At 40.4% G+C, this 13,086-nt stretch overlaps 1 protein-coding gene across 5 annotated transcripts in view; it reads right to left on the bottom strand.

Annotated features, from left to right (window-relative positions):
• Positions 1-377: 377 nt before the first annotated feature.
• PIKFYVE (phosphoinositide kinase, FYVE-type zinc finger containing) overlaps positions 378-13,086 on the bottom strand; it is a 98,563-nt gene continuing 85,854 nt past the window's right edge. For all 5 annotated transcript variants that reach the window (XM_055120438.1, XM_055120441.1, XM_055120439.1 and 2 more), the window contains 7 exons: positions 11,599-11,658; positions 10,634-10,810; positions 10,001-10,104; positions 9,153-9,281; positions 5,820-6,081; positions 5,356-5,430; positions 378-3,635 (listed from right to left, as the gene is read on the bottom strand). In XM_055120438.1, coding sequence (XP_054976413.1) covers positions 3,520-3,635; positions 5,356-5,430; positions 5,820-6,081; positions 9,153-9,281; positions 10,001-10,104; positions 10,634-10,810; positions 11,599-11,658 — 923 coding nt within the window. In that variant the 3' untranslated portion in view covers positions 378-3,519. The remainder of the gene's footprint in view (positions 3,636-5,355; positions 5,431-5,819; positions 6,082-9,152; positions 9,282-10,000; positions 10,105-10,633; positions 10,811-11,598; positions 11,659-13,086) is intronic.

The following is a 13,086-nucleotide window of genomic DNA, read 5'->3' as shown; positions in this document are numbered from 1 at the left end:
ACAGTGATGGGCAAACTTGATCCTTCAGGGCTGAAAATAAGTGTCTCATCAGAAAAGAAATCCATATGCCAAAAACAGTAACGATAAAGTCTCTCAATGAGAGATGTTACTGGTGCCCGCTCGAACAAATCGATGAGCAACAGGATGACAGTGACAATGACAGTGACAGAAAAGAAAGAGTTAACAAAAATGAACAAGAATCATGCAGCTTCAAAACTACCTGTTCTAGGACTTATGGAGAAGGATTATTTCCAAGACAAGCTCTCCAGTGGGAAGAGAATGAACAGGCTGTTAACTGACCCTGACAAGCCAGAGCCAAGGTTTTGTACCCCAAATTCCATTTCTGCATGTTCCCCCCCAGCAGATTCAAATCAAGATGCAGTAGATTCTCCATTTATTGTAAGTCAGTTTTATTTTACAGTATTAAGTCTCCAAAATGTCAAGGCAGTTATCATTTAAATAATGTGTCAATCATATAAAACAGCTAGAACCAAAGTAGATAAAATATACAATATATTACATTAAGTATTTTCAGTATTGTTAATTAAATTTTTCATATTAAATTAAAAGAGGCTAATCTGATTTACAACGTCACTTCTCTAGTTAAAATGCAATCTGCCTTAAAGACAAAATGTACATTTTTTACAAAACCAACACAGCAGCATTAATAACACTGCTCATGATTGCAATTTTTGTTTTTCTATAATACACTGCACTCATGTTACAAAAAAAAAAATGGAAAAGGGCATTGCACGAGATGGTTTGAACACTGCATCAGTCAGTATGTTAACACTTGAAGAATAATGAACGGCTTGGTTGGTTGCACCATCAGGCTCATCCACAGTAGTTTTCTCCCTGGCAGCTAAGCAAACGCTCTACAGGCTGTCACCCCTGGCAGTTTGATTGTAGTCCACTTTACAGGGTAATAATGCCAAGGAGAAGCTGAAGCCACAAAAACCAATACAACCCTACTATTTACAACATCTATTAAAAGCCAAAGCTAGAAAACTACTGACTTGCAGAATCAAGAAACAAATTTGAAGACATTGTGTAGGAAAGTTTGATTATCTATAAATTCAAAATATTCAAGACTATAAAAGGACTTACCATGTCCCTCCCCCCTTGTTTTTCTTAGGCTTATGTAAGAAAAAAAAATTCTTTTTATTAATTAATAAAGTTTTTATGGCCTTAAAAAGTTTCACATTTATAAATAAGATTTTTTTATACAATGTAATGTGTTCGTATCATTTTGTTGTGCTACTTATCAACTGTTCTGAGGATTATGCTTCATTCTAAGGAAGAAAGTTTTTATCCTTACTCCTAACTTTTCACCATGAATATGCTCCCCGGGCTTTAAAGTGGAACTGAAGAGAGGTGAATGGTCATTCAACATTCAATACTTAATACTGACCAGCACAATATACAGAACAAGTTCTAACTATGGTAGTGGTCTGAGTAAGAGCAGCTCCGGGCTGAGGATACAAACCTGCCACTCACAACAAAGAAATGTCGTATGTCCCCTCCCTTAAGACAGTTTTGAAAGGGCTGATTACCCCTACGAAGCAGCAGCTCTTACTTTAGATTATATTATACCGGAGTCATTTTTAGCCACCAAACTACCTAAGGGGCAGCAATACTCTCTTCAAGTCCTGGGCAAGGAAAACACCATCAACACAAGATGCTGTAACTGTTGGGAACTCGGCCAATGGGCTATTCAAGCTACATCCATGGTACTGGGCCTGCAGGGAACCACTGACTCTCTTAGCGACAGCCAGATGCCTTCACCTGAAGTGCTGGCGACTGGAAACGGATGAATAACCCTGACCCTGTGCTGCTCGAAAAATAAAGCGGAACATACAGTGTTTGCATTTTAAAAGAGACATGAAATCCACTGTCTGTAAACACAGAGTAAGCTAGTAATCCTCCACTCTCTTTCATTCCTGTCCAACTCCTTACTAGCTGATATCAAAACTAAAATCACAGGTGTTTTATGTTTTTAAAAGGCACGCAACAGGTTTTCCTTAAAAAAAAAAGTGCTTATCATCCAACTAGTCGTAAATACTTGGACAACTTGCTGCTAACTAAACAAGCCAGGCTTCTAATAAGCCCCAAATGCCGAACTAATGTTTTCATTCTCTAAAACATATATTCCAAAATATTCACATTTCTATGTAGGTTCATACTACAGAATCTCTGTAACTGGAATGTATCTGATTTCTTTTGCTTACTATGTGAAAATTACAACAGAAATATGCTAGTATAAGGCGGAAAAAGAGAAGAGCATTTGAAACTACTTAAATTCCCAAAATTACTCTTGTTATATAGACAGAACCCATGAGGAAACATCTGGGATTAAGCCTTTTTCTCAAAGACAGTTTAGTATTTCTGATCGTTTTAAAAGAACAATGAAGATCTCTATCAAATAAGAAGCTCCCATAGTTATCACTTAACATTTCTCAGTAATCAGTGGACAAAAAAACCTGGTTGAGAAAGTTAGAAAATAAGGGCGTCCACACTGAATATTTCGAATCTTACAGATCCCACTTAAATTGCTGGCTAGACTGAAAGTAAAACTTTGCTGATACACAAAACAAACAGCCATCTACCTCTCACCTAATTTTCACTCATCTTTTACATTTAAAAAAAAAATCCTTCATTAAATAAGGAAGGGATCCCTCCCTTTACAGGGTTCACTCATTCAAATTCATTTATTAATGTTTCCTTGAAGTCAGAGAGAAGCCTAGAATAAAAGCATGTGCAGAAAAGTGCAGTTTCACATAACAATTACACAAATGCTGTAAACAAACTTAAAAAAAAAAAGCCACCTCAAAAACTTACAACTACTGGCGGCAGCCTCCTGCCACCCAGAGTTAACAGAATTTTTAAAACAACAAACATACTTCAAAACAGGGCAAAATACAAAAACCTGACCGGAGTCTAAATTTTATGCCAGATATCTCCTTAAATACAACACATAAAATAGGATCAATATGTTTCACTGAAAACTTTCATAAAAATAATTCAGAATTTTTATAAACAGCTTCAGAAATTCTGTTAATAGGCCACATTCAATTGTTCCATTAAGACATACAAGGTCACCATGATCTATGAAGTCTTTCTCAGCAAAGAAAGACTCAAATGTGATGCCAGGATAATCAGTCTATGAGACACTTATTTCTGAGCGAAGCTCTTAGCAAAGATGACACCCTAGTTTTCACTTGATCTCCTTGCCTCCAGCTATACATTTGTCCTTATCCCTTTAAAATGAGCCTACATTCAGCTTTAGTGGGAGGGAAAAAAATGTTCACACTTTTCCATCCTACAGGTGGCTAATTTACGATATCAAAAAACCAAGTCTACGGAGTCTGAATCCATCACTGATGACAGCCTCCGGAGTCTCAACACTCAAAGGCCTTTGCAGAAAGTGGTGAATATGATGAATCAAAGAAGTAGCTTATTTTTGGTCCTTCGTTCCAGTGCTCTTTCTTTCACGGTCCACTTCAGGACAAGTGCTTCATTTCAGCAATTCAGACCCAAGCCTGTCCAGTGGTCTGGGACCATCAGGAAGTACTTGTCCATGGCCTCACAAAATCTAGTCCTGTACAATTCTGGAGAGACCACAGTTGGCATTTTACCTAAGATTACGAAAGAGAAGAGGGAAAAAGAAAGCAGTTACATCACTGGTCAAGCAAATGCCTTACAGTATGTTCTTGAGGAAACTGCCAAAAAGATAATACAAACATCAAGAAAGGAAGAAGGAGTTTTAGTAATCCATGTTCACATATGTATCCTCCTTTCTCCACTCTGGAGACGCACTGTTCTCTCTTGAACATGGTATGACTCAGTCTCCCCCCACTCCCTTCTTCCCTGTTTCCTGACCTCCCGCTTTCCTTTCTTCCTTCTTTCCTTCCCTCTGTCCCTTCCTCCCTCCTTCCTTACCTCTTTTCCTTCCTTCCTTATTTAAAAAAAAAAAAATTGGGGGTGGGGGTCATGTTCAGCAGTGCTCAGGGGTTACTCCTGGCTCTGAGCTCAGGAATTACACTTGATGGGGCTCAGGGGACAATATGGGATGCCGGTGATGGAACCCAGGTCTGCCATATGTAAGGTAAGTGCTCTACCCACTGTACCATCTCCCCAGGTCCCATCTTTCTAAGTAAATTTCATTCAATATAGAATGATCTTGCGGGGCTGGAGCAATAGCACAGCGGGTAGGGCGTTTGCCTTGCACACGGCCGACCCGGGTTCGATTCCCAGCATCCCATATGGTCCCCTGAGCACCGCCAGGAGTGATTCCTGAGTGCAGAGCCAGGAGTAACCCCTGTGCATGGCCAGGTGTGACCCAAAAAGAAAAAAAAAAGAATGATCTTGCTTCACAAGGAAGGAAGGAAGAAAGGAAGGGAGGAAGAGAGGGAGGGCAAGTCACCATATCACACGATGATGGGAAGGTCTTTCCTGGCAGGATTTTCTATTTTTTAAAAATAGCCCTTGCCTAGAAAGGAGAGATGTCTAAAAGCACCAACAGGGCGACTAATGCTCAGGGAACAAGAAAGGCAATCTCGTAATCAGAACCTCTGGCCCTTCTTGCCCTTCTTTTTTTCTTCTGTTTTTTATTTTGTGAACCTTAAGCACTGAAACACAAGCATAGGGCCGGAGTGATAGTATGGCGGGTAGGGCGTTTGCCTTGCATGCGGCTGACCTGGGTTCGATCCCCGACATCCAATATAGTCCCCCAAGCACTCCCAGGAGTAATTCCTGACTGCAAAGCCAGGAGTAACCCCTGTGCATTGCTGGGTGTGACCCAAAAAGCAAAAAAAAAAAAAAAAACACAAGCATAAACAAAGCCCAAATGTTATACCTTTTTGTGACTTGTTCATTTTCAAAACAAGATATATAACCACTTACTTTTTAAAATTTGTTAAAAGTAGATAATTAACTTTCTTTTTTTCTTTCTTTTTTTTCATTTTTGGGTCACACCTAGCGATGCACAGGGATTACTCCTGGCTCTGCACTCAGGAATTACCCCTGGCGGTGCTCAGGGGACATATGGGACGCTAGGAATCGAACCTGCGTCGGCCGCGTGCAAGGCTAACGCTTTACCCTCTGTATTATCGTTCCAGCCCCTTAACTTTCTTTTTTTACTTGTTTGTTTTGGGGCCACATCCGGGGATGCTCAGAGCTTACTCCTGGCTCAGAGCTCAGGGATCACCACTGGCAGTGCTTAAGGGACGACCTAGGGTGCCAGTCATCAAACCCAGCATGGCTACCTGCAAGGCAAGTGCCTTACAGCTATACTTTAACCCAAAACATAACATTTTTTAAAATGTTAACTAATAACAAAAAGAATCATAAGCTTACCTTGTCCTCCTAAAATTCCGGTAGATTTCACAACCATCTCAAGCTTTTTATCCCAGGTAAATGTTCTAATGTAATCTATTTGTTGCAGGAGGCAAAAATAACAGTTAATAAATATAAATGAATGATAATAGTGATTAACAGAACACTTCTACAAGAGTTACCTCTAATTAAGTGCTAATTATGCCAGGTGCTGTCCTAAGGCTTTTTTTTTTTTAAATCCCATACTAAGTCCTTAATATTCACAAGAGCTCACAGAGCTTCATGTATAAACTACTTTTTAAATATGAATACTTTTTGGTAAAGATAATTAAAATGCAAACAGGGAAACTGAAGAGAAGGTAGCAGAATTTTAAAATGACGATTTTTAAAAATCCCAAATGAAGTTTATGAGACTATCCAGTAATCCAGTGCGAGGCCAGTTCATCACGCCCTTCATGCTGTACTCTGGACACTGACTGACTTACCTATAATCCCAACTACCAGCTCGTTGCTGGTATCATCGCGCCCAACCAGCAGAGAATAATCTATGATGAGGTGGCTCGAGAGGAAGTGGGAGTCGCTACGGATGGAGGCGCGCAGCACAGCTTTGGAATGAGAGCGGATATACAGAGGGTTGTCGCGAACCATCTTCAAGAGGTTTTCGTCCAGCAGGACCACATCACAACTCTCTTTCCCAGTGTCAGTTTTGACATTTCGATTCCGAAGGGAACCCTTCAAATCAAAAACCTAGCCGCAAGAAAGAAAATTCTTGGTCATTCTGTGCACTGAAGTTGCTATGAAGAATCAATATCATTAAGTAAAAAAGGCAGAAAGATCCCCTGGAGTTCCTATCATTCCATGTATTTTAAAATGTAAAATGTCAGGGGCTAGAGTGATAGCACAGCGGGCAGGGCATTTGCCTTGCACACGGTCAACCCAGGTTCGATTCCCGATTCCCAGCATCCTATCTGGTCCCCTGAGCACCGCCAGGAGTAAGTCCTGAGTGCATGAGCCAGTAATAACTCCTGTGCATCGCCCAGTGTGCTCAAAAAGCAAAAAAAAAAAAAAAAAAAATTAAAATATCAGCGTAACTTACACAACAGAAGTCATCAACCACATGCATTACAACTGCGTAATATACAAAACATGACAGAACAGCATGACTCATCCCTTGTACTCAATTACTGAAACCCTTCAGAAATATACGGACCCATTTCATTGACTTTAAGAAAAACATTAGCTGTTCTCATAAAACATTTGTAAAACAAATGCAAATAGCCTTAAGACACCAAAAAGTTTTTATCCTAATCTACGTAGTTACTTATGACAAGGTAGAAACAACAGTATCTGAAGATCTGGGGGGATAGAAAAAGAAAAAGTCTAGGACTTGGGTTCCAGAGCAACAGGGCCTGATGTTGACCCCCTCGTCCTTCTGCTCATGATGATACAGAGGCCTTATCTCACCACAAACTTGAAACAGCTCAAGAACCAGTATTTTGCAGAGCAAGTGCAGAACTCCTCTAGCGTTAGGACACTCTAGAGTCTGGGCAAACCTGAGCTCTATGAAGACCTGCGTGACTGAAATAGATATGTAATATCTCACAGCAGCCTCTCCTGTTCATTTTCTTTCGCAAATGTCCCAAGTAACTTGGGGAGGGACTGTGTGTGTGGAGGGGGGGGAAGAGGGCTGGGACCCTATGGCGCCAATGGTCATCACAGTCACCTCGAAGTACTCAGGGCCACCAGGGCCACACCCAGTAGTGCTTGGGAGGCCATGCAGTGCCGGAGATCAGGAACATGTCAAACTCAATGTCCCCGGCCACCCCAGGTTTTCCATCATTAAAAGTGAGGTGACGGAAACATCTGCCCAATTATCTTGTAATCCTATGGTTTTAGAATATGGATATGCTAAATTTTTGGGATATGCTAAATTTTAGGGTCAGTCCACAGTGTTCATCTTTATTCCTTCCTATAGGGCTCTAAGAATCAAAAGTTAAACTTTATAGAAATATATGTGTGATGGGTGTACACATGCAGATAAATAAATTGTTAAATAGATAAAATGCTAAAGAATATGTAAAGAGCACACATAAAACTTTATTAACCCAATTAAAGTAATTTAAAGAGAGGAATTCAACTTTGGGTCCCATACTTTGTTGAATTGCTGATTTATATTAGATTAGTTTGTACATTAATTAGCCTTGGAGTAAAGAATTATTTATGAGTGGTAATGATTTTCAAGTCTGCCTTAGTGCTCTTTTATTTCTTAAATTACAGCATTGAAGATTATTTTTATGATGTTCTTGCTGATTCTTTTCATGGTTGTTTTATGTCAGATTAAAGATGATTAATTCTGGGGCTGGAGTGGTAGCACAGCAGGTAGGGCATTTGCCTTGCAAGCGGCCGACCCAGGTTCGATTCCCAGCATCCCATATGGTCCCCCGAGCACCGCCAGGAGTAATTCCTGAGTGCAAAAGCCAGGAGTAACCCCTGAGCATAGCCAGGTGTGACCCAAAAAGCAAAAAAAAAAAAAAAAAAAAAAAAAAAACCCAAAAAAAAGATGATTAATTCTTCCTCAAATAGCTTATTGTGTATCTCAAGTGGACTATTTTTGTTAAAGGTTCTTTTTGTATATAATCATGTGAACACACAATTCTTCTATCAGTGATGAATTTTGTGGACAGATAGTTGGCATTGCTATGATAAAACTTACTTCGTCAAGGCTAAAGAGACAATTCAGGGATTAAGGGGCTTGCCCTGCCCAAGTGGTTTGATTCCTGGTACCACATGTGGTCCCCTGAGCACTGCAAGGAGTGATCCCTGAGCACAGAGCCAGGAGTAAGCCTTTAGTACTATCTGGTATCACCCCAAATCAAATACAAACAACAACAAAAAAGACTCACTTTGCATTGATTTAATAGAGATGGAGTTGACGCGTAAGTTTAAATCGTGCAGCACGATTTAGGGAACCAGAAATAGTACAGCGGGAAGGGCACTTGCCTGCCCGCGCCAGCCCTAGTTTGATCACCTACAGGCCATATGGTCCCCCGAGTACTGCCAGGAGTAACCCCTGAGCATCGCTGGTGTGGCCCAAACCCTTCACCCAACCAAATAAAAAGAAAAATAAATAAAAGAAACATGATTTCATTTCCTTTCCTCAAATTGTCTTGTGTTGTTGTACTTGGGGGTACTAATTTTGTATTATTTGCTGAGCAAATCGATGAACAACGGGACAACAGTGCTACAGTGCTACTACTATTTTTAAAACATAACAAAACTGAATTTAAAATATAAAAAAAACTTTAATTTTGGGGCTGGAGCAATAGCACAGTGGGTAGGGCGTTTGCCTTGCACGCGGCCAACCCAGATTCAATTCCCAGCACCCCATATGGTCCCCTGAGCACCGCCAGGAGTAATTCCTGAGTGCAGAGCCAGGAGTAACCCCTGTGCATCGCCAGGTGTGACCCAAAAAGCAAAACAAATAAATAAATAAAATGTAATTTAAAGACATAGAGACAGTATAGGGATAAAGGCGTTAGCCTTGAATCCCACGATGAACCCATCTCAAATCCCTGTCCCACACACGGTCCCCAGTGCTCTACCAGAGATACTCCTGAGTACAGAGCCAGTATTAGCTCCTGAGCATCACTGGGTGAGGCCCAAATTAGCCCTCCCCCGAAACAATTAAATTGGAGCATGTAACCAAAGTTTAATATTTATTAGCAAAAAAGATGTTGGTCTTTGGACCATTACATTCACGAGCCAGAAGTACACAAAGGGTTCCAGTAGCAACGCTTTGCACATTCCAATATCCTTACCTGTGCCATCTTTCTCCCATAGAAAAGATTTTCCATGACAAGTAGATCTAACTTCTTCTCGGTATTGTTCTGAGAATTCTTATAACCAATTCTGTACACGCCGAGAATTTTGGCCAATGCGGTGGGCCTCTAATCAAAGAAAGGCAAAAATACACTCATCAAAAAGATGATCTGAAACTTATCACTGACATCTGGCTTATCGACTTAATACCCACATATGATTTCCCGTGGACCTTAAAGGAAACCCAGACCCTTCCATCTTCAGAGCAAGCACTGCAGCAACGCTAATACAAATACTATACCCTTAACACACTCTGAAGCAACCATCTTCCACAGCTACTCAACCTCACATTTTGGTTTTTTTTTTCATGACCTAGAATTTCCCCAATAGCGTGCTCTAAATGATGAGTGGACATTATGGCTGTGACTCCACCATACTCTTATTGGGAGTCACTGCTCAGTGACACGAGGGTCACCAACTCCTATGGCTCCTCACAGCCCCAAGGCCTTCCCTTCTCAACACACATCGCAACTTTCTTTTCTAGGAAAACTGTAAATTAGTAACAGTACAGATAGTTTCATCCCCTTTTTAAGGCTTTAGACATCTCATCCCCTTTCCTCTGCCCTTCCTGGTTTTTACAGAGATCCTAATTATATGTAATTTGATCATTATTTCTCAGTTCTTCACTCTATTGTACCCCAACAATGCTCAGAGATCTAACCTTGCCTGGGTCATACCTTAGAACAGAGAAAACATAAGGACTAACTTTCAGGATCTAAAAAACAAAAAACAAAACCAACGAATTCTAATCATCATCTACTCATCAGCGCAAGTTTAGGATTTCTACCTTTTGTTGAACAGCATTTGTGATATAATTGAAGTAATGTGGTGCGAAGTCAAGGAATGACTGGACTTCCAGACGAGGCATTTGCTTCAAAATGAATCGGTCGTCTACAGGGCAGAAACATCAAGGGAACGGTCAATGTTACATGCACAGAAGCAACCTAGAAGTCACTCCCGACAGCCAAAGTGATTTGTTCACTTTTTCTTTTCTTTCAGTCACAGGGGAATAAAATGATTTAAAATATGGTTTTCAAATAACTGAAGGGCACCTGAGGATTTATACAGTCAAGAAAACTCTCGCAGAACCAGGCCTAATTTCACAGCTAAGCCATCTGCACTGTAGCACTGTCCTCCCATTGTTCATCAATTAGCTCGAGTGGGAACCAGTAACGTCTCCATTGTGAGACGCGTTGTTACTGTTTTTGGCATATCGAATGCGCCTCGGGTAGCTTGCCAGGCTCTGCCATGCACGCGGGATACTCTTGGTAGCTTGCAAGGTTCTCTGAGAGGGGTGGAGGAATTGAACCCGGGTCGGCCACGTGCAAGGCAAACGCCCTACCCATTGTGCTAGTGGGTAGTTAGCCATCTACTTTTATAAATTATTAAGTAAACGTAAAGGAAATGATTACAGACCCACCTTCGGTGGCATAGAAGGCTGCTCCCGACTTGCCTCCTCGGGCCTGCCAGGGCGAGGAGTGAGAGAGTGAACGAATGAAATCTTCCTCGCTGCTGCCCAGAATCACCTCACGCATCTTATGAAACTCTCCCGCGTAGTAAAGCCGACAGTAAAACTTGGCATTCGCGTCCGAAAATTCTAGAGACAGAAGAGTTTAAAAAGAAACACACAACTTGAAAAGATCACAAGTATCTTTTCTTTCTTGCCCCTCCCAATTCCTACCACTTAATTTCCTTCATAACAGCAACTTTAAGTCTACATCCCCGTCCAGAGCCTGGCAAGCTCCCCATGGCGTATTCGTTATGCCAAAAACAGTCACGGTAGATCTCATTCCCCTGACCCTGAAAGAGCCTCTAAACATTGGGACAGACGAGTAAGGAGAGGCTGCTAAAATCTCAGGGCTGAGTGTAATAGAGACGTTACTGGTGCCCACTTGGGTAAATCTATGAACAACGGGTTAACAGTAATACAGTGATAGAGTGATCCCTGTCCATCAAAATTCTGTAAGAGGGATCTGTGGGGAGGACTCAGGAAAAATTAAACATAAAAAAAAAAACCATTTCTAATTTTACACTAGCTACTTGGTTTAAAATTTAACTGTCCATATTATGCAAATGAAAGTATCTTTTTGGCGTCCCAGGCCTATAGCCTATGTTTAATGGTTTTAGCTTACTAATGTCATTATTTAAACATTAGAAATGAAATGAAATAAACATATCTCAAGTTATAAATTAGGTTGCAATTCCAATTACATTTCAGATCAAATAGTTCTCGTAAACTATATCTCTTATTAAATAAATTTAGCATTGGTACTTAACATTCATTTCAAGAAAAAAGATACATATGGAAAGGATGTGAGTCTCGCAGACTGAGTTTGGTCAATTCTAGTCCCCTGTTCCGAAAACAATATTTTATTTCATACTTACGAAGCTCCACATGAGGATTTGTGAGCTGTTTCTTTTGTGAATCGCCTCCATCAACCTCATCTACAAAGTTTAGCATCATTAGTAAAACTTGTCTTAGATAGTTTGTTTTTGTCTCATCTCTTCCCCCCCCCGCTTCTTTTAAACAATAAAAACCTAGCAAGTCAACTCTTATCCTAGTCACGCCATTCACAAGCATTCGATATACAATTAAAAATACATAAGCTATTACAATAAAAAAAATGCATGTGCCTTTTGAAAGATCAACTCTTACATTGAAAAACCACTCAAATTGGAGAGTGGTTTCCCTCTTTTGTTGTTTTTGTTCTGTTTGGAGGCCACAGCGGGTGGTGCTCAGAGTTTACTCGTGGCTCTGTGCCTAGGGATCACTCCTGGTGGGGCTGAGGAATTGAATCCCTGGGAATAAACCGGGGCTGGCCAGTACAAGACAAGAGCCCTGCCCTGACAAAAAAGTAAGTACTTTTATGCAATGCCAACCGTGTCCACAAAATTCATCATGGACAGAAAAATTATAAGTCCACAAGGAAAACACCCTACCTGCTGCACTCTTTCCAGCCTGAGTAGTTTTTCTTATAATTGTCATTCCTATGATAGCAATATCCTGATTCAGTTGTTCCATCATGTTTTCACATTCATTTTAATGGCTTTTAAAAAAAATTGTAAACGGAGGTACCACTGGTTTTTAATATAACTTTTAGCTATGTTGCATTATGATCTGACACCTGCATACACCATGATCACCAACAAAAGTCTAGTCTCCAGCAGGAGAGTAGTACACAGGTAAAGTGCTCTTGCAAACAGACAAGGGTTCAATCCCCAGCACCCCATATGGCTTCCCAAGAACTGCCAGAGGTGATCTCTGAGCAGAGCCAAGAGTAAGCCCTGAGCACAGCCAAGTGTGGTCCCAAAACAAAACCAAAAAAATCTACCTTTCATGAATCCATAGTAAGACTCTGTAAAGGCTTTCTCCTTGTAATAATGCTTTCCCAGAAGTTTGAGATGTTGTTCTTACTCATATACCAAGAGAGAGATTATTATAATAAGATATAATGTATAAAATGCACTGTCCACTTTGGAGTTATTGATTTTATTTGAAAGGTGTGTCTGGAAAATTTACTATCAGATTAACGCTGTTCAATTGTCATAGCTATCAAGAATATATTAATGTGTTAAAGAATAAGTTATTCCCTGAGTTTACATTTCAAATTATCTTTTCAATGTATCAATGCCTTCTAAGGATCACATGTAACAGCAAATAAACTACTGCACTTTATTTAAAAAAAATAATTACTAACATCTTAATTACTAACATGAAAGTATTCTGCAGTTGCTTTACACACATACACATGCACACACACACAAGCACATGCATGCACATACACACACACTTCACATGTGGTCTTGGGGCCGGAGTGATAGCACAGTGGGGAGGATGCTTGCCTTGAATGAGGACAACCTGGCTTCAATTTC

This window comes from Sorex araneus, chromosome X (assembly GCF_027595985.1).
Source record: "Sorex araneus isolate mSorAra2 chromosome X, mSorAra2.pri, whole genome shotgun sequence".
In the NCBI taxonomy this organism is placed as follows: domain Eukaryota; kingdom Metazoa; phylum Chordata; class Mammalia; order Eulipotyphla; family Soricidae; genus Sorex; species Sorex araneus.
This window is presented reverse-complemented; position numbering and strand designations above follow the sequence as displayed.